This window comes from Natator depressus, chromosome 15 (assembly GCF_965152275.1).
Source record: "Natator depressus isolate rNatDep1 chromosome 15, rNatDep2.hap1, whole genome shotgun sequence".
In the NCBI taxonomy this organism is placed as follows: domain Eukaryota; kingdom Metazoa; phylum Chordata; order Testudines; family Cheloniidae; genus Natator; species Natator depressus.
Window position 1 is genome coordinate 17,584,629 of NC_134248.1, and position 21,867 is coordinate 17,606,495.

Sequence of the window (21,867 nt, forward strand, 5' to 3'; positions counted from 1 at the left end):
TTTGTGGAATTCCCAAAGGCCTTTTGAATTTTGACTTAAATGCTTGGATTATTTTTACAATTCCAGTTATGGGTTCTTTGTTCGGAGTGAGTTAAGCAACACAAAGCACACAGCAAGAGAACAATGGATGGTATTACCATGCATGATTTGCCTTTAAAACAATCCTCTCTCTTTTCACGAAGTTATAGATCCAATTTCAGTCTTTATTATTACTTTGCCATTTAAGAAAGTGGCTCTTCATTTTAATAAAGGAAATGGAGCTTCATATTTCATCAAGTGCTAAAATACTTCCAGTAATACAGGAGGCAAAAAAAACCCATCAAACCAAAACAAAACAACAGGGAAAGGCTGTTTTGTTAGATCCTCTTGCAGCCCCAAGTTCAAAGGCAGGGGGAAAAAAAAATAATTTCCACACTAAGAAACCCTATTCATTTTTGGGGTTGAGCCATCTGATGCTAGGTTGGGTAGCACAAGTTCACCTAATCACATCTAGCGGAAGGACTATTTAGCTCCTTAAGAGCACCCAAGAGAACGCCTCATCAAAGTCATATTATGTTTCACTCCCCACCAAAGTCACGAAACTCCTATGCCAAATTCAGAGCAACACTTAACACAGACACCAAGTAAGGGTGTGTCAGTCAGTCTGAGTCTAAGTCCTGGTCTACACTACGGTGTTAGGTCGAATTTAGCAGCGTTAGGTCGATTTAAAAATGACTGCGTCCACACAACCAACCCCGTTCCGTCGACCTAAAGGGCTCTTAAAATCGACTTCTGTACTCCTCCCCGGCGAGGGGAGTAGCGCTAAAATCGACCTTCTGGGTTGAATTTGGGGTAGTGCGGACACAAATCGACGGTATTGGCCTCCGGGAGCTATCCCAGAGTGCTCCATTGGGACTGCTCTGGACAGCACTTTGAACTCCGATGCACTAGCCAGGTACACAGGAAAAGCCCCAGAAACTTTTGAATTTCATTTCCTCTTTGGTCAGTGTGGCGAACTCAGCAGCACAGGTGACCATGCAGTCCCCCCAGAATTGTAGAGCATAGAACGTTTCTACGCTCTCCATATCATCTCTGTCCCTGAGGTTATCGCAGGTTAGAAGGCAAAAAAAATGCACTCGCGATGACATGTTTTCCGAGCTCATGCAGTCCTCCTGCACTGATAGGGCACAGCTTAACGCATGGAGGCATTCAGTGGCAGAGGCCAGGAAAGAATTAAATGAGTGCGAAGAGCGGAGGCAGGACGTGATGCTGAGGCTAATGGGGGAGCAAATGGACATGATGAAGCATCTGTTGGAGCTGCAGGAAAGCCAACAAGAGCACAGACCCCCGCTGCATCCACTGTATAACCGCCTACCCATGTTTCATAGCCTCCTCACCCAGACGCCCAAGAATGTGGGGGGAAGGGGAGAAGAAAGGGGGAGAGGCTCCAGGCATCCAGCCACTCCACTTCAGAGGATGGCCCAAGCAACAGAAGGCTGTCATTCAAACGGTTTGATTTTTAGTCTGGCTATAATAAGCAATGTGGCCTTGTCCTTCCCTCCTCCCCATCCCCACGCGGGCTACCTTGTCCGTTATCTCTTTTTTTTTTAAATTAATAAACAAAGAATGCATGGTTTCAAAACAATAGTTACGTTATTCCGAAAGGGGTAGGGTGGTTGGCTTACAGGGAATTAAAATCAACAAAGGGGGTGGGTTTGCATCAAGGAGAAACGCACACAACTGTCACACCGAAGCCTGGCCAGTCATAAAACTGGTTTTCAAAGCCTCTCTGATGCGCAGCGCGCCTTTCTGTGCTCTTCTAATCGCCCTGGTGTCTGGCTGCTCAAAATCGGATGCCAGGCGATTTGCCTCAACCTCCCACCCCTCCATAAATGTTTCCCCCTTACTCTCACAGATATTATGGAGCACACAGCAAGCAGCAATAACAATGGGAATGTTGGTTGTGCTGAGGTCTGACCAACAGCGCCAGCGAGCTTTTAAGCGTCCAAAGGCACATTCTACCACCATTCTGCACTTGCTCAACCTATAGCTGAACTGCTCCTTACTACTGTCCAGGCTTTATGAGTCATGGGAGCAAGGGGTAGGCTGCGGTAGGTACAACTGTGCGGTGTTGCCGGCTGGGAGAGCAGCCTGAGGCAGAAGCCTTCAGCTCACAGGAGAGCAGAGTTGCAGCGGAAGAGGTGGAGCCATACACCAGGCCCTGGAAGTTGCTAGGAGCCGGGTAGGGAAGATGTTTTCAGAACCCCCGACCAAGCTACATGTCTGATGAGGATGGCTACCAGTCCTACTGCACCATCTGCTGCAGAGTTGCAGGAGAGCAGAGTTGCAGCGGAAGCGGTGGAGCCGTACACCATGGACGAGGACGGCTAGCAGTCCTACTGCACCATCTGCTGCGAAGGCACCCAGGAGCTGCTGCTGTGTAGCAATGCCAGCTGCTGCAAGTGCTTGTGTCGAATGCTTGGAGGTCCTGGTAGGGCAAGGTACCTCGGCCAAGGCAAAAGAGCAGGAGCCCTGGAGCTGTTATATATGTCAACCACAGAAGCACTATGGGGTGTTACAGTGCCGACCGGACTGGAATGTATGGCTGCAAGACTTCTTCACCAGCAACAAAGGGCAGGAATATGATGCACCTAAAATCTAAAAAGGCCCGCACATTTCCCAGAGTCACTACCCTTGATAACAGAATGTCAATGATTTCATTGGCTACTTGGATCATAGCAGCCCCCACAGCAGACTTGCCCACAACAGCAGCGGTGACGGTGAGCTGAGTGGGCTCTATGCTTGCCGTGGTATGGTGTCTGCATGGGTAACCCAGGAAAAAAGGCACAAAACGATTCTCTGCCATTGTTTTCACAGAGGGAGGGGCGACTGACAACATGTACCCAAAACCACCTGCGACAATGTTTTTGCCCCATCAGGCATTGGGAGCTTAACCCAGAATTCCAATGGGCGGCGGAGACTGTGTGTACTGTGGGATAACTACCCACAGTGCACCGCTCCGTAAGTCGATGCTGGCCACAGTAGTGAGGACCACACTCTGCCGACTTAATGCGCTTAGTGTGGACATACGCAATGGACTGCACAAAATCGACTTCTAAAAATCGATTTCTATAAAATCGATCTAATTTCGTAGTGTAGACATACCCTAAGCTGCCTTAGGCCTCTGATCTTGCACCACTGAGATCAATAAGACTCTTGCCATTGACTTCAACAGGAGCAGGTTTTTAAATTACATGCTGAAGAGCCTGAACACAGCGTAAGAAGTGTGCATGTGTGCGTACCTACCCTTTTTCACATCCAGCTACAAGTAGCTTTTTCTGCTACCTTCCTCTTTTCTGACCCCTTACTGTATAAGTTATACTGATTTAAGACTTCCTTGGACCCTGTAATTTACACCACTATAGGCATCAGCTCTGAATTTGACCCTCTGTATCTACTGACAAAAATACAGCATCTACCTTGAACTCTCTCTGAGTCACTCCATCTCGTTATAATCTTTGTGTTTACCTTAGCATATGACTAACTCTATTCTCTTCCCCTCCTTACTGCATCACCATAATCAGTTCTGCAGCAACATCCATATTGGCAACTTTAGTGCCCTTTACTGTACACTTGGCTTGGTTAAGCATTTTTGTTCTCTGGTCTACTTCTCTCTTTAAAGGGTTTTGTGGTATGTCTAAAAAGATTGCCATATAAAATTAACTGTATCATATCTGATGTTGAGGGGGACAAGTTAAATCCAATCCCTGAATCAAAACTAAATAAACAAAAGATTCAGAGAGTGCTGTGTAGTTTACCTTTGAAAAAATTATTATTAAAGGCCTGCATTGCCACAACTGTTCACGGTTACAGTGAAGTTACCGTATTCACTTCAAAATGGGAATTCTAATTAGTTTTGTTGGCTGGAACTTCTGATATATGGCAGTTTAAACAGCATTACTGAAATTGCATTTCTTGTCTAAGCTGACCAACAGCTCTACTACTTGACAGCTTTTGCTATTAGGCCCTGTCTACACTCCTGCTGGAGCCAAATTAACAAGATCCATGCTTACACATGGTTCTTCCTGGCATGGAGTGAACACAGTTTTGTAAAATGGTTTGTAACCCCACTCCATCCCTGTGCGTTCTGGCCAGGGAAACCGAGTTAGCTGCAACCTAAGACCACACGTCATGTTTAAACATGGATCAAATTCAAGCATCGGCAGGGATTTACTGCAACATGCATTGAGTGGTAAATCTGCTTTTTGTGTAGAATCCTTGTGTATAGCATCCATGCTGCAAAACATGACATTGCATTAAGCAGATCCTCACAAAACCATGCAGCTCTGTTGTGGACGCCATGGGGAGAGCTGAGAAAAGTCTTATGAGGCTCTCAGGCCTACACTGTGCAGTGGAAGACACATTCACCTGTTTCTGAATTCTCAATTCAATGCAGGGAAATGCAAAGTTTCCAGTTGCAAATGCTAAATCTTTTAAAGCAGAAAAATTATAGTCCCCCTGACAATGCTGTTTCTTAATAGCAATCTCTGAAAATCATGCCTTTTTAAGGCATCTCAAGCTGGGCACCCAAAAGCAAGTCACTTTTGAAAGACCTGGCTGAGGATCCTGTTATAACAGGACACGATTCTGAAGGGTGCCTTTTGTGTTATTTCCTATGCTTGGAAAAGACATTCGATCGAGGCTCACTAAGTGCTCTCTCCTACATTCCAAAACAGCCACTTGAACTGCACGTGCAGCTCTATCATATTTGTTTGTATCTCTGCATTTCTAAGCTCTTGGGGGCAGGGACTAAGTTACGTTTTTAACACAAATACCTGGCACTGGCTATATTATAGGACTCGTCACCTATAGATCTCAAACAATTTTGAATACAAAGATAAGTTGTGTTATTCCCATTTTACGGACGGGAAGACTGAGGCACAGAGAGCTGAAGTGACTTGCCCTGCATCACATGGCAGGCCAGTGGCACAGCTAACAGAACCCAGGGCTCTTGACTCTCAGGTCCACTGGATAATGCTGCTTGTGTATTTTTACAGATGCACAAAGCTGCGTAGTATATCTCTAGTTATTGTTAAACCAGACAATGTGCTAATTCTGAGATTTTTGAAATACGTCACATTCTGAATCTTGGTAAAAGTAAAAATAATAGTAAACGGAGCTTGTAGCCACAGAGGAGAGAGATTTACACTGAAACACCAGAATCTTGAAAATCGGCAGGACATTTCCAGACAAATTTCAAACCAGACCAAAAAAAAAAAAAAAAGAAAGAAAGAAAAAGGAAAAGAAAAAAAAAAGAATTCAACACAAAGAAGCAAAAGAGCTTCTTAAACTTCCATTTAAATCTCTCAGTTCTCTTACATGCTATTCCTAGGAAAGGGTTTGAACTGTGATGAAGGGAGTTGTGAGATACAGAAGCACGATATGCTATGTTTTCATGATTCTTTTCATGTAGCAGAGAGTAAAATCCTTGCCCTTCTCTCTCTCCTTGGGCCATTCATCTTTCCCAGGTAATGTAAAGCCGTTCACGCACCGGGTGGCCCTACTCGCCCAGGATCTTAATGTTTAATTGTCACAAATAAATTCCAGCCTCGATCCTCACGCTGCTATTCCTCCCCTCTTCTCCCCCCCCCCCCCCCGCCCCTTCTTCTTTTAACTGATCATAGCCTGGGATCCTTTCATGTTGCTGGATTCATCTTCGGCCAAGATTACAAGGAGGTGGCAACACGCACTGCTTGTTGCAACCACTATGATGAGTCGACACCTTGCCAGAAGGCTGGCCTAAAAATGGTAATTGTGTGTGCGTACGTTCATGCTGCCTAGTTTATTTTATATTTTTGTTCAGCTGGAATTAATCAGGAATGATAAACACTGTTTGTCTTCTAGAAGCAGCAATGGGGGGGATGAAATATGCCTCTTAAGCTTATCAGCTTCAGTGCCACTGGCTTCTAAGCCCTGGATAATGGGCATCCTTTCAGGAAGGTATCAGAGATCTCAGGAGGGGAGACAACACAATGGTGTGACCTTCAGCTAATAAAGCCCACCCTAGAGTCCAAAGAAGCGTGGGGAATATTGACAAAAGTTCATATTTACAACAGCCTGGATTCCTTCCAGACACCATTACCAATTTAGACAGCCAGAGCCAACATACACACACAAAGCCCATCTCTTTTCCTCTCTCCCTTTCTCCCCCATGCTAGCTGCAAAAATGAGTTGGAGCATGGCAATTCTTCGCTAACAAGGCACTGAAACCACAACCCTCCCTCTCCCCCACCAACATCTTTTATAATGGAGGGTTTTTTTGACACAAAATAGAATAAAAGTTTGCTTTCCACCCCACTACATGGTACTGTCCTCTACATAAGAGTGGGGAAGGTGGCTCCTGGCTTGGATTCTCAGTGCACCATCCTATCAGTATATCTCCTGATATGTTTACAATGATCTAAAGAAAAGACAGCCGACTTATTTTAAAAGAAGAACAGTTTTTTTTTTAAATGGGCTCTAGCAATAAATGTAATCACAGTCAGAATTAAGAAGCCAAAGCTCTTTGGGGCAGGGACTGACTTTTCGTTCTGTGTTTGAACAGTGCCTTGCACAGTAGGGTCCAGATTCATGACTGGGTCTCCTTGGTGCAACCACAATTCAAATAACCAATATTAATAATAATAAAGACCTTCTCCAGGCTGAAGATGGAACTGTGCTAGCATGGCTGTTCCTGACATCTCTCTAAAATTTCAAAACAGCACGAGGGATTTTGATTCTATTCCACCACCATGAAAAACATGTTACCCTAACTGTGCTATAGACACGCTCTATGCCCCTAACAATTAGGTAGCCTGCCAAAGGTTTATCTTTGATCTCATAATTATCACAGAAACGGTGACCAAGTCCATTCAGCTGCAAATGCAGAACCGTATTCCCTTGATAAAGGATATACCAGACACTAAAACCAATATAAAATTAACCTTAGCCATTTTTTCATTTCAGCATATCACCAGTAAAAGAGAGAAAAAATAAAAGCCACTTAAACTTCTTTCCAAATGTTTTTCTACTACAGAGGTGACTCTGTATCTCTGGTGGTCTCATTAACAGCTTCAAGATGTAATAGGAGACATCACTACACAAGTGTCCGGAAGATGGAAGAAGAAAACTCATGACAGCTCCACACAACTCCAGAGCTAACAAAACGGCTCATTTATATTTCTTTCCTTCCCACATGGGATCTATTTAAATTAACATCTACACAAATAACACTTCTTCTCTGTTTACTATGGACTGGACAGCTCACAAATAGTCTTCCAAATCCCTCTAGTCATTGCATAGAAACCCCTGTATAGTCTCCTTAGCCATTCAATATACACTTGTTCTAAAGAGAGTTCAGGAGATAGAGCTGGGCTGTATTAAAAGTGGCCCAATTATACATTTATGCTGTGTTTATTGTTGTCCCACAAACAAGGTGACTGGTTGTATGAAGACTCTAATAAAAGATGGCATACGTGGGCACTAGATAGCTCAGGGGATTGATAATTGGAGAAAAAGCCTACAGTTTAAGGTCAAGGTTTCAAATCTGGCCTGGTTTTATACTGGCTGTTTAATGGCCGATCTGGCAGAGCATAAATCTAGCTCCCAGCAGATAGTTATCCATACCCCCAGTGTAGATGCGCTGGCAATGCTGTAGTTGCACTGGCATTCGAGACAATGACCAGATTAGCTGCCCTCCATCCTCACTTTCAACATTTGCTCCAGAATTATTTGTACTGGTGACAAACGGAGGCGAGGTGACAAAATCCACAATAATACTAATTTAGGAGGAGTCACACATACCAGTGAGGATGGAGAAGTAATACCAAGAGAGCCAGCAAGTCAAACAGCAGCAGAAAAATAAAATCATATTCACCTTGGTAAAATGCAAATCTTAAATAGCTGGGAGAAAATAATCCAAAGCCATGATATTCAATGTGAAGAAGAAACCCGGAAAAGTGAGATGGATTAGGTTGTGGAATAGTCTCCTGTGTGAAGCAGGGAGTATTTGCTTGGTATGATTAGAACTGGACTGGAGAAGGCACTAGATGATATGCTATAGCAGACAACTCTGCATTAGTAGGGGGATAAACTGAATGGCCTTTGAGGTCTTTTAAATTAGTAACGTTTATGACTGAAAGGAGATGTTGCAGCGGCTGTATAAAGGATTCAGACCCCACTCCACACACTTGCCAATATCACCTCATTATACATTGCTCCAATTACTGAGGCACTAGGCCATATTCTTCCCTCTCCCCAGGTTCGAGAACCAAATTGTTTATTTTCTCTATTTTTTAGGGCTTGCTGTCACGGGTGGAACAATGGTGGAAAGGATGAAATGCTGCCAGAGCAAGTGCTATCTCCACTGTGAAGACAATGTAGATCCAGCCTTTGGACACCCCAAGGATACCGTTCTGCCAGTGCTCTGTAAGCAGTGTATACAGACCTACATCTTTGTTAGGATACGGACAGCCAGCATGTGCACACGGTTTATTTCAGCACTAAACGAGAGTCCCATGCTACCTAGGAAATACATCTCCCAAACGGTGTGGCACAATTACAAAATGCAGCAATATCTATGTAATCTTTGAGACAAAAAAAGGAAATAGTTTAGGATTCAGGGATTGTTAAGAATAATGGATTTAATATCGGCCAAGACCAAGCTTGGAATCCAAAGGCAGCTATTTCCCTCAGAGTTTCTCCTGACTGACTGCTAGGCATTTTACTAAAGATTTCTCTTGTGCAACTGCATGAATAAATACAGCACACCCTTACCATAAAGCCCTTTGTTACAATATCTTTGCTATAAAGCTGCAAAACCTTGGCTCCCAAGTACATTAAAACCTTATAAACCTGCCTTCATTTTAACCGTGCAATATTTCAACACACAAAGCTTTTCTTCTGAAAGATAGCCCTTTAATGAGGAGAGGAGTAAAATATATAAACCAAACCTCATTACAGCCTAATTTCTGGGAGATAAGCAAGCTGTTATAAAATGAATCTACAGCAATCACATTTTATACAGCTTGAAGGTTTAGCTCTCTTAAAGAGCCCTGGCCACACTGAGGATGAGTTTAAAAAAAACAAATGTATTGGGCCACATCCAGAATTTTGGCTCTCCTGCCAGCTACATATTGTATGTTTTGTATGCTGTCACCAATTGTGATGTCAAACACTACTGCAGCTTAACAAAATGACCTGTCCACTGGAAGTTAGGAGGCTGATTCCAAGTTATTATAGACACACATACTTTTATGCCTTGTCCACATGCAGCTTTTACTATGCTGGTACAGTTAAAGTGGCAATGCCCCCCAGTATATACACAATTATATCAGTATAAAAGGTCAGTGAAGTAAAATAAACGTTACCAGGTATAAAGTGCCCTCATACCAGTATAACTGTGTCTACGCTAGAGCTTTTACGGGCATAACTATATTGGCTAAAACAAACCCCTGCAAATCACACACTTTGTTGACAACAGTTATACTAGTAACATTTTGAAAGTTTTAGGCATTAGACTGTGAGCTTCTCCAGCCAGAGACTGTCTCTTCTAGAATGTCTCGATAGGGCCTACCACATGGATTCTCAATGTGAGGCTCATAAACAAGTGTTAATGGATATGACGATCCTGCTCTTTTCATATTACTAAGTGGAAGGAGATGGAGGAGGGAGCTCCAGTGTGAGCAAGGCTGGACATATTGTGAGTGCTACCACAGACAAATACATAATAATAAATATCTAGCCACTTTAATGTTAGACAGCTTTGCTGATTATATACACACCCCTCCATCTTGATAATCAACAAGAATGGTGAAAAGACAGGAAAAAAGTCTACGACCTTTTAAAAATGAGTTTCTGGCATATTAGGATGGCTCTAAAAATGTTTACTGAATGTGGAAGTAGTTCTTTTTTTAAAAAAATAGGAAAATTCTATTATTTCCCATAAAACATCAAAAAGAAAAAAACGAGTGAGCAAACATAATAGGACAAAATCTTCTTCCAGAGACTGAGCTATTTGCCTACCACAAAGAACACCCTGAACTAGAATGGTTTAGAGGACTCCAACCTTTTTGCAGTCTTAATTTAATCAAGAAACCATCATTGATTATAATTCTTCCAGCCCAGCCTGCTGGCTCTCACGGCTGAAAGGAAAGCTTAGCGATGATTAGGTATTTACTACAATCGATAAAGAAAATAGTGAAAGATTAGTGTAAAGGTAACTGGAGAGGAGAATGGCTTAAAATTTTTTTTAAAAAAACCACAGCCAGGAAAGGCACTTCATTCCATCTTTGATTTGCAAAGTCCATTTATCATCAGAAGATGGGAATGTAGCAATAGTTGAGGCACAGTCAGAAAATTAAACCAACCAAACAATGAAACCCATGAGGTTCTTTTGTTCCCGGATGTTCTGTTTTGGACAATAATGTAGAAGGATCAGAATTTCAGCAAAGGATAGTTTTGCTTCTTTGTTGCTATCACATGATCCGGGTCAACAGCAGCGTGAAACCCTGCCACTGTTACTATGACGAGGTTAAGATAATTATTTCCCCTTATCTTCTTGCTATAGCTCATAATAAATGAAATTCTGGACTGAAGGCAGCATATTTTTCCCTCACTGATTATTAATACAGGTTTCAGCACTAAATACACAGCTCTCTCTACAGTAACAGACAAGTTTTTGCAATTGCAGTTTTTAGAGAAGACCTCCTAGGGGGACATAAGACCCGCAATACTCTGTTGAGCTACCGAATTAGAAGAAATAACCTGGCTTTGAATCCTGTCCCCATATACTTTCCCATCTTCAAATTTTACTGACAAGATTATCTCTTCAAAGCCTACAGTGAAGGAACAAGAGATTTTTTCTCCCTTAAGTCACACGAGACTTATCCAGCTCATAATGACATTGCCACAGGAAAAGACTGTGGGTTGGACAAGTTCGAACCAGTCTGTCAGTGAAACTGACAAAAAAATCACAGAAAGTCTAGTGTTAAAGTACACTAGCATGTGTCTTGCATTAACTCAACGTTTCTGTTTACTTTCATAAATTTTTCCCCTTAACCATACAATTAAATTGGTAAAAACTATTATTGGGTGCAGATGCCACTTCATTTTACAACATTCCATTTTCGTTTGTTAATGATGGAGAATTTGGGGTTTTGGAAGGCTGACTTGGGGCACGTGACAAGCCTGTAACAAGGCCCTGAGCTAACAAGTTAGCCTTTAGCTGCCATGGAACTGTCAGCAAAGCACTGGCTTGGAGACAGAGAGAAGGAAAGAGCAAAAGACAGAGAAAAAGACCAATTCAGCTGAGAGAAACCAAGCTAAATCAGTCTCAAGTGCCCATGTTGGAGAGACTTGATCTCATACCTTGCTTGTTATCAAGCCACTCCTGATACGAGGCAGCTCCAGTTCCGCTGAGGTCTACAGACAAAACAAAAAGTTTCATTCATATCAAACACAAATTGTAGAAACTTTGTTTAAATGGCAACCTTCCTGGAGCAGTATATTATTTATGCATGGCCCTAGTGGTTTAAATAGACAGTGCTGTTTCGCACCAACCCAGGGTAGTGAATTTCTTTGTCCTTAGGAGTAAGTGCATGGCACTGTTCCTCCAACTCTGCCCATCTGATTCCATGCTGGTGAGGGGCTAAGGGATGGAAATACTCAAGGAGAGAAGAGGGGTAGGGAAATGCCATAGTGGGTAGGTTCCCCAACCAAAGAAATGCTGGCATACAAAATTTGTACAGAGTGTCCCTTTAAGGCCCACAAACATAATAAATCAGTGGTTCTCAAACAGTGGTCTGGAGAACACTTGCTTATAGTTCGTGGAAAGCTGGCTGGTCGCAGGGTGCTGGCTCTCCTTTTGGTTTCTAGCCACTGTGTCACATTAAGGAAACTAAAAATGCTTTACCATATTTTCCTAACATTACTTTTCCCCATAATCAATTGCTGTAGTTGCCAAAGACGTTATTTGATCATCGGTGGGAGGGGAGACGGTCCATCAGACATTCTCTATTAAGACATAACTCTATTAAGAGCTGCCTCACATAATGAAAAAAAATGGTGGAATCTCTGTTATTAACTGTAGTAACAACCAATCTTTAAAATAATTATTATTAGCAAGGTTCTAAAGGCGCTCCCGTATCAGCGTGCAAAGTGACAGAACCCCTGTATACGTGGGGATTTTTACTATGTTTAATAACATGGTTTAAACTCCTTTATGGCAGAACCAGGTTCCAACATGGCTTGGACATAGTGTGAACAGATTCAAGCAGAGTTAAAAACCCCAAACTAAACAATGTTCCTATATGTTTTTCTACCTGAACATAAAATTGTTTGGCATTCATGCTGGCAATCTAAACCATATTATAATCCAATTCAGTCACAATATAGTTTGAACAGTCCTTAAAGCAAGATTGTAAAACACACCCCAAAAGCCTGTGTAAATCAAGGCTTTTTTGAGGCCCATATGCACTGTGCACATACAGAAGTTACTAAATACAGGTAGTAACCAGGCTGAGTCCAGACATGGTGCACAGCATGATTCCTCACAGTGTGAATGTTCCATGTTTAAACCTTGCTCATGAGCAGGACTGTAACATGATTATCAGGCTGTAGCTGGGATTTAACTCAGCTCTGCTGTGCAAATGGGGCCATCGAAGCATGTCAATTGTCTCAACCTGGTTACACTGAAGGTGGCTCTAGCTGCACTGGTGATACGACCTCCCATAGGATTTGAGGTTAACACCCCATTCATCCCTACTATTTCAGTCTAGTTGTCAGTAGATACACAAGACAGCAGTGGGCAAATCTGTTTACGAAGACAACCTTCACCGTGCAGAAGGGATAGGAAGGCTGCTCTCCTAGACAATGATTCCCGAACACCAAACATCAATTACATTTCTGTCCCTACAAAATTTGAACAGCTCCCTAAAAATATGACACTCTGTTATTCCTTGCATGTACTGCAAATGCAATGCCACAAAAGCTGGCCTTGTATCTTTGCTCAGCAAACAGCTGGCAATGGCTCCTGGCACACACACACAAAGATTCAGACTGGATTTATAAGGTTTCACATTCAGCAATAGTATTTAATGAATAAAAAGGAAAAATTTAAAGTTGCCCCAATGTTTATGTTGTGTAAATCTGAGATAATAGATCTTCTCCCTAATCCTAATGAGGTCTTCCCATTAAAATCTTTATTAGCTTCTAGCTCAGCAGATTGCCAAAAGGCTCATCACAGTTTCCTTATCGCTCAGTACCAAGATCTGCTTTAACTTTTACAAATAGCTCTGAGATATTTCCTAGCTTATCAACATTGCCAAGCAGACTGTCTTATCATTACTATTGCACATAAAATAAATGAGCTCGGGATGATATGAAAAATGGCATGAATAATGGCATTTTCTGTAAGCTGGTTTCCCATTACATTTTCAACAGATTGTAGATTTAAACTTGAGCACACACAAAAAGGAGAGGGAGAGGATTTATTTTAAAATTTACCTTTGTTGCCTTAGTGTCTAGCATGTATTTTTAAGCTCACATGAAAAGAGCAGGCAATTAATTTTGAAAGGGACTAGAAAAGCCTCAATTCTCCTTCTCTGAAAATCCCCAAATGCACAATTACTTCTGGGACGTTTCTTCAGCTGCATTTGGTGGATAGTGGCAAGGACAACACTGCACACTGCCTAATGAAGCCATCTTCATTAGTATCTTCCTTTCTCTAGCTGCTACGTGTATCAGTCAGACTGGGAATTGAAATAATGAAAAGCAACAGAACTGTATCTGAATAAAAAGACTGGACGACAGAGGTCTCCAAAGCCTTCTTGTGTCTGATTAGACTGTGCACACGTGGCACCCTAATAGTACAGGGAGAGTTTAACACAGCAAAAACTAGGGCAATGAAGAGACCAGAACACTGAAAGACCAATATCTCTCTCAGTTTTCATGACAGCAAGCAGGGAGGTCATATTCTGGTAACCACTTTTCATCTGGCAATCGCTACAGGGTTAAATGCGTTCCCGTTCTGCAAATTCCCTGTCACTGCATCAAGGTTATCTATTATTGGCAGTGACAGGTGAAAATTAATCTCCTAATTATTTCTTGCTGCATAATCTGCACTGAAGAAGTAACATAAAAGGATTACAGTGCACCATCTATGGAAGGCTTTTCTAGGGAGCCAATCATACAGTGGGATAGGAGGCAGGTGTTAAAGAGGTATTTGTGAAGGATTTCCAACTATTCTGCAGACAAACTACATTACAGCTTTATAACCTAGAGCTTTGGAGTGAGGATCCACTTGTAGGTGACTTAATGGCACACTCTTTATTCTGTTGTTGGTTACTTACGGAAGAATAATGATTTGTACAGAACGTGTCTTCTGGGCAGGAGGGCGTTGTGTATCAAGTGCTAGAAAACTATAACTAGTCACTGCAGGAGTGTAGTCCAAGTAGAGATTTAATTTTCCCCACAGAAGCACTATGAAATTACCAGCCTTTGGCTTCAAATAACCATCCTTTTCTCCCACCCCACTTAATACAAGATAAAAATTCTTGTAGCTACTTGGGACTGCAATCTAAGTCAATGATGAGATGCGGCTGGTAAAGGTTAGCCAGCCACATTTTCAATAACACATAAATGATCCTTTGTAATACACTTTCCACAAAAACACAAACTAAACTGTATGCTTTTAAGAGTAAACATCTTTTTTAAATCTACACTTTACAAGCTAGACAAGAAAATCTTTGACTTCAATGTAAAAATCTCAGTTGTCTTGAAATGATGGAGTTACAGTAAACTCCGTCACTCCAACTCACTTTGCATGTGCACAAAAGCAGGTTTTATTTTTAAAAGACTGAACGTTGTATTACGCTTTAGCCTTTTCGAAACAACCTTAAACAGGAGAACAGGGTGCTTTTTTAGCTTACTTTCTTTTGCAATTTATGCCCTAATAAAAATACTACCTGAACTCATATTTAAATAAGGAAACAAATAGAACAGCACATTTCTACAACCATCGAGAAACACTAGAAGGTAATCTTTTGACTTCTCCACGTGAAAGCGTAAAGGCAGGAATGACTAGCTGCAAAGACATGGGCAGTTTGGTGACACACGACTGCGGTTCTGATTACCATCCCTAAGCACTGCTGTCTTGTCAAGTTCCTTCTCCAGCTGATAATATTAAGATTTTGAGCCTCTCTGATGGTGGTGGTGTACTTCTTGACCTTTGCTACAGGCTTTAGAAACTTCAGTAAGTCCTTCGTCTAACCTCTCAATGTTGAAGCCTGGCACTAATTTGCATCTTTTCAGAAAAACCAAATCCTGTTCCAGCTTTGAAAATAATGTATTGATACAACAAGCATAACCACACTGATTTAAGTTTGAACCGCCTCACTTAGGACATGATAAATAGATCTGAACAGACTGTTGGCACTTTAAAGAAACAAAAATAAAACTCTCATAGTATTGTAAAGTTATCAGCTCCTTGAAACTGGGAGACAGGCCTGAATGAATTATTGTACTGTACTTTAATAATCACAAGATGGCATACAAAATATGAAAAAACATTATCAATAAAGTGTTGTAAGGAGGGTCTGGACTTCAAATAAGGCAACTGCAATTTTATTTCTAGTAAAAATTGTTTAACTACACAAATGACAATTACCAAAATCACCACTAGGGGGCACTATACTGCCTTCACTGCTTAGAATTAGCACGGTAACATTGGTGGTTGTTTTTGAAATAAAAATAACACTTTAATGTGTTTTTATCTGCAGGAAAAATACCTGATACTTTTTTTTTCTAAACAAGCCATTTAAAAACCTATTGGAATTGCCAGTATGAGTAGAGATGTTAAATTAGCACTCAAGTGAAAGGAATTCTCCTTAGCTATAGAGTTCTTATGAGTCTTCATTCTGTTCATCCGCAGATTTAAAAAACTTTAAATCCACATGTAATAGTATATATAACATTGTGATAGTCTAGATTTTCAGCTCCCAAGAGTTAAAAGCTCTATTTAGAATAAGAATATAAACATCTTGAACAGGTGAGAACGGGGGAGGGTGGAAATGAATAATTTCCCAATTAAAACAATTGGCAGTGAAACTTTAAAAATATTTAATTATTTTAACAACTATTTTATTCCATAGGTGAAATTCAGGTCTTTGGAGGTCCTAACTACTAGGACTCTGAAAACACACATCCAGCTAACTAGGCATATTAAATCAAACAAGATTATGCATACATATTTTTTATTTAGAGAAGTATTAAAATTTTGTCCCTACATGGATAAAACCATATGAGTTTACCTCACTAAGGTTAGAGATTATCTTTTCATTCAGATCGATCTACCACAGATAAACAGAAATAACTTAATGAGGGCTGTGATAGAAGTATAACCTTTTAATGTTTAATCTTTGGCATTAAATATGTCACACAAAATTAATGACTGCCGTTTCATATTTTTTGGAAGTTTTAATTTCTTAGTAAGTTACCAAACCTCTGTAAATGTAATTACTAAAAAGAGAGATACACCCCCAAAAATCTCAAAGTAATATGCCAATTTTACTATCACTGCCAATTTTTTACAGTATTGTCTTGTTTACACAAGTCTGAAGTATAAATTATTATGCACAGGCATTTCAGAAATATGCTCCACAGCAACTTCATTATGTGATGTACAAATTCTCCCAAGAGATATTATGTAATGGCAATTTCTCCTTCCTCTCCCTAAGGATTATATTTCTCATTACATTTCCTGGTAATTGATCAGCTTAGGAAACAATTTCTGATAAATCCGTATGTTTCCCTACCTGGGTCACTGTTTCCACCCCATACTCAGCATCACAAAAGACCGCAAGAAACAATAAAATATATTTCCATTTGTGATACCAAAGTGTTTTCCCTAATTTACCAGTAATATTTGTTGACCAGTGCTATTTGGTGAGAGAGAACACATTCTGGTAAATAGCATGTCAGACTGACTTCAAGTCATTTTGTAATTTCACACAGTCATTGAAGTTAACCAGGATGTGTATTCTATTCTGATTATACAAATAATTTAACTTTGAAAGAATCTTCTGTGATTACTTAAAATCTGTGTGAGAGAGTGTGACCAATTTCTGCCTCATATCCAGATTGGAGTGTTTGGTTATTATGGGTCATTCAATGCGAGGATGCTGAAAAGCAAGCCTATTTAAGGTATAAAATGAAGTATATGCCTATGCTTTAACAATGTATTATATAGCAAAGGTTAGTTCACTACGGAATTAATTCCTTCATGTGTAATTTTTGTTAACACATACTCCACTAAATCTGTTGTAGTTCTTTTGGTTAGGAAATAATCTTATATTTCCACTCTTTACCAAAGTTCAGTATTTGACCTCATATTCAACCTATGTACAATTTCAAGGTCAGCAAATACCAATTAATATTAAATACCTCTAGGTTAGCAACAGACTTCTAAAGTATACACTGACGCCTTTCCTACATTAGGGTACTGGACTTATTTGTCTTGCTGCTATTATGTTAGGCAAACATGTACCACCAGTTCTAATGGATTGCCTCTCTTTATGCAAAGCCAGCTGATAAAATAACACGGGAATATATTTTGCTCATTTCATACACTGCTGTTCATTTACAAAAATAGACTCAGCATCCCTTGCAAAAATAAGTCTTACAGTTTCACTCAATGTAATCCACCTTTAAAATAACATTTTTTTAGATATAATGGGGCAGCTGTTTTAGAGAACTGATGTTAATGAAGGAAATTCTTCAAAAGAACCTTAAAAAGTGTAACATTTGTAAGAAGTTAATGCTGTGTGTTGAAATCAAGCTTCCCTTCCTTGCAAGTCTGCATGTGGGGAAAATCGGATTTATACATATACACAAACCACTGAAGTAAACTCTGACCAGGGATGACCAGAGATTTAACTCCTTAGGAATAAGAACAGGAAGCTTCTGTTTCCATGTAATACCTTAACAGTCTTTTCCAGTTGAGACAGACTTACTTTCAGGGGTGGATAATGAAGCAAATAAATCCAGCAGGTATTGTGGAGGGTAGACCAGCTGAGGAGTCTTGTGTTAGACAATCTCCAGGACCCAAAGCAATCATTGAGAACAGTAAGTAACTTAGACATCTAGAAATAATTGTTTTTATATGCTGAAGTCAAAAGGATCTCTGATACTATAATCTTTCAGAAAATAAGGATATGTACAGAGGTTAGTTATTTATCAGCCTGATGACATACACACAGAACTCTTCTGTAAGATTTTGCCATCCCCTAAAACATTAGTTCACTGTTTAAAAATGAATTCAAATACCCCCTTTTTCCAAACTCCCTTTTCAAGACATCTTTGATTACCCAGTGACTTTATCCCTGAAAAATTGATAACTTTTAAAGATTCAATCCTGAATTTTTGATGGAATTAAATATTTCTTTCCTATTAAGTAGATGGTGGGGAAAAGTAGACACATTGACAATAACATCATCCAAGCATCAACTCAAACCCTGTATTTCAATTTTGCCTACACAATTCATTAGACTTTGGAATGCTGTTGAGGTGTTTGTTCAGCCAAATGACACCACGTTAAAATGGACAGATTCTTAAGGACCACTTTCAACTTCTTATCCTTTGTGACTAAGGAATTTTAACTGTGCTGAATGAGTTAACTATCAGCTACTTTATATAGTTAAAATTTCTAACAGAGGTTTAACTTTATTTTTGTTATAATTAATTAACAGTATTCTTGGACAAATATATCTGCTACACAGTATTCTGGAACAAGGACAAAACTGCCAAGAAAATACCCAAAAGAGACAAGTTGTGGATATTGTACTGATGCGTTCTACATATGAATGTACAGATTTGGTTTGGGTGGGTGGAATAAATAGGTCATTTTGAGATCATGTTACTACTTTCATTCTTTCCTTCCTTGTGTTTGAGGGCATTTATATGGCACTTTAATAGGTTCAGTTTCCCTGGTTAATTATGCTTGCAATTGTTGATTCTAATAAGTTTCTCAGTCATTATGCATGCCTTCCTTTGAGATGTTGAAGATCCCTTGTAAATTACAAGAAGGTGTGTCCCTTGCGGGGTCTGCTAATATTACTTTATTGCTTAGATTTAATAAATGTTTCTCTACTTATGTGTTGTTTTAACTATTCCTGTTTTACGTGGGCTGTGTGTGAAACCCTCAACATTTATCTCCCTTTCCCCGTTGTACATCCTTCCGCAGACAGGGAAAGTAGGTAATGAAACACATGCACCCCTTTCCTTCTTGTACACAATCACTACATCTGCAAGAGAAATCTCCTCCCATGTCCCTTCTGTGAAGGCAAAGTTTCAAATGTTGTATCATTCCCAGATCCCTGATTCCAGCAGCCCTGGTCTGGAAATACAGCCCTGTGTTTGCTGATGAAGGCAACAATTCACTATTTATTATTTTCCCCCTTCTTAAGCTGAGGGGGAATATGTGTTTTGCACAGAAGGAATGTGCAAAACAGATTGAAAAACAGGCTGCCTATGAAAAAGCGACACACTTCCCAGCACATCTCAGAAGGTTCTTCCCTGCTAAGTCTGGTTTAAACTTTTTTTTTTTTTAAAAAAAACTTCCATAAATCTGCATTGAGTATTTTTTATTTTTGCCTGTTTGTTTCAAAGCAGCCGGACACAGTTTCTGATTATTGGTGCTTTTACAACGGATGCATCTGGAAAACTCACTCAAAGAAAAGAAAAAGAAACCCCATGGAAAGCAGGAAGAAATAATGAGAAGGACAAAACCTGTGGTAAGATTCGGAAAATTAAACAACCTCGTTTCACTGACAGAGACAAAACAACACAGACACACACACACAACCAACCACCATGCACCAGGCAGAAAATAGGGCGATTTCCTTCTCCTGTCTGACCGCAAAGCCACTTAACTCATCATCTCCTGAGGCAAGGGGAAAAATATTTCTAACCCTACTCACCCCCCCAAGACAGAGGTGCAAAAACGAAACAATACATGACGCCTACATGCTCTGAACTGGCCGTGGAGCAAAGACGGGGTAGAGGTAGTAATGCGGGGGGACGACGACACACAATGCGTCTTCCCCAATCCCCCCCCTCCCCCGAAATGTGCTTTTACTTACCCCAGCTGCAACGCTGCCGGAGAGCCGCTACAATACAATCAAAAGCACAGTTGGGCAACTTCAGGAAGAAGGGATAATCCACAATGCGAAAAAAGAATAGATATATGTATATACACACACACACCCCGGGGGTGTTCGGGCGGGAATCCAGATCAGTCTTAATCCATAGACAAAATGCGCTGATCAGCTCCGGCGGGTGCTACCGGGGCGGGGGGGAGGCGAGCCTGGCTCTGTTTGCACAAAGAAGCGTAAAAAACAACAACCCAGGGAGATGCCCTGGGATCCCGGCTCCCCCTTCCAGCCCCTCCGCTCGCAGCTGCAGCCGCCGCGTCTTCCCCGGGCGCGCTGCACTCCTGGCCCCGGGAGCGGGGCGCTCCGGGTTCCCCGCCGGGAAGCCGGGCGCGGGGGCGCAAGGAAAGGGGGCAAAGCCGCTTTCTGGTGGTGGTTTTTATTTCCTGTCCTGTCGTCGTCCCCCACCCCTACCTCCCCCTCCCCCCCAAAAAAAAATTCGGAGATTTTTTTTTTCAACTCAAAGTTTGTGTCTCCCTCCCTCCCCGTCTGTTGGTGTGGTGTGTTGTGCTGGGGGGGGGGGTGGTTTGATTTCCCTCCCCCCTACACCCCTCGCTTGTATCCAGAAACTCAGCTCAGGAGCAGGAGCGGGCCCATGGTGCTGATCCAGGCAGCGGCGGTCATGGCCAAGCCAAAGCCAGCCCGGTTCCGACCGGCATCAGGCAGGCGGCGGCGGCAGAGCAAAGGACCGTGCCGCCCCCAGCATCTACGGACTCCCCCCGGCTGGAGATTTCTTCCGCTCCTTCTTTCCCGCCGTCAAGCCTTGCGAGCCATTATTCCCACGCGTGGGCGTCCGCGGGACCCCGAACCGGCAGGGGCGACGGCGGCGGCGCCCCGGCTGCAAGAACCCGCGCTGGGCTCTGCTCCTCCGGCGGGCGCTGCTCCGGCCAGGCTGCTCCGGAGGCAACTGCGAGCGGGTCGGCGGCAGCACTCGCGCTGGCGGCAGCGCGGAGCCAGGCTAGACTAATCCAGGCACGAGAGACGGATCTCTCCTCCCCAGAGCTAGGCTGGCTGCGCAGAGAAACCTTCCCCCACTCACAGCAGCGTCTTCCTCCCCCAGGAGATCCTGGGGACTTGTCCTCAGCAGAGCTGGAAGGGGAAAGCGTTTTGCAACCTCGCTTGTCCAAATGTCACCGGGGGGGGAGACACTGGATAAATTCGGATCAAGGGGGAGGGGAACACCACCAAGGGGATGTCTAATGACTTATGGTCACCTTGAAATGAAGGCTCCGTTGATAAATGAATGGTAATCGGTCTATTCAATATATAATCACTGCATGACTGATATATTTTAATAAATGGTTACTCAGTTGTTCGAGTCTGATAGGCGGGTTGCTTATAACCAACAGCAGTGCTTATAACGCACATACTATTCATGCCTGCAACATCTATTGATCATTTATTAACCCTTTATTACCCATTTCTCAGTGGAAAGCGTGACATCATTAACAGACATTGGGGGATGTAACCCCATTTTGGAAGAGCGTGCATATGGGGGGGGGGTAGATCACTGAGGTTCAGACCATGAAATTTATAACTAACTCGATAGATATTTTTCAGAGTGGTAGCTGTGTTAGTCTGTATCAGCAAACAGAACAAGGAATACTTGTGGCACCTTAGAGAAATAAATTGGTTAGTCTCTAAG

General features: G+C 41.7%; 1 protein-coding gene across 7 annotated transcripts in view; it reads right to left on the reverse strand.

The window, feature by feature from the left end:
* The window catches only part of FBRSL1 (fibrosin like 1), a 740,088-nt gene that overhangs the window by 116,788 nt on the left and 601,433 nt on the right, over positions 1-21,867 (reverse strand). For 5 of the 7 annotated variants that reach the window (XM_074972526.1, XM_074972527.1, XM_074972521.1 and 2 more), the window contains exon 6: positions 11,386-11,439. The exons of the other annotated variants lie outside the window; for them this stretch is intronic. In XM_074972526.1, the coding sequence (XP_074828627.1) occupies positions 11,386-11,439 (54 nt within the window). The remainder of the gene's footprint in view (positions 1-11,385; positions 11,440-21,867) is intronic. 7 annotated transcript variants of the gene reach the window in all.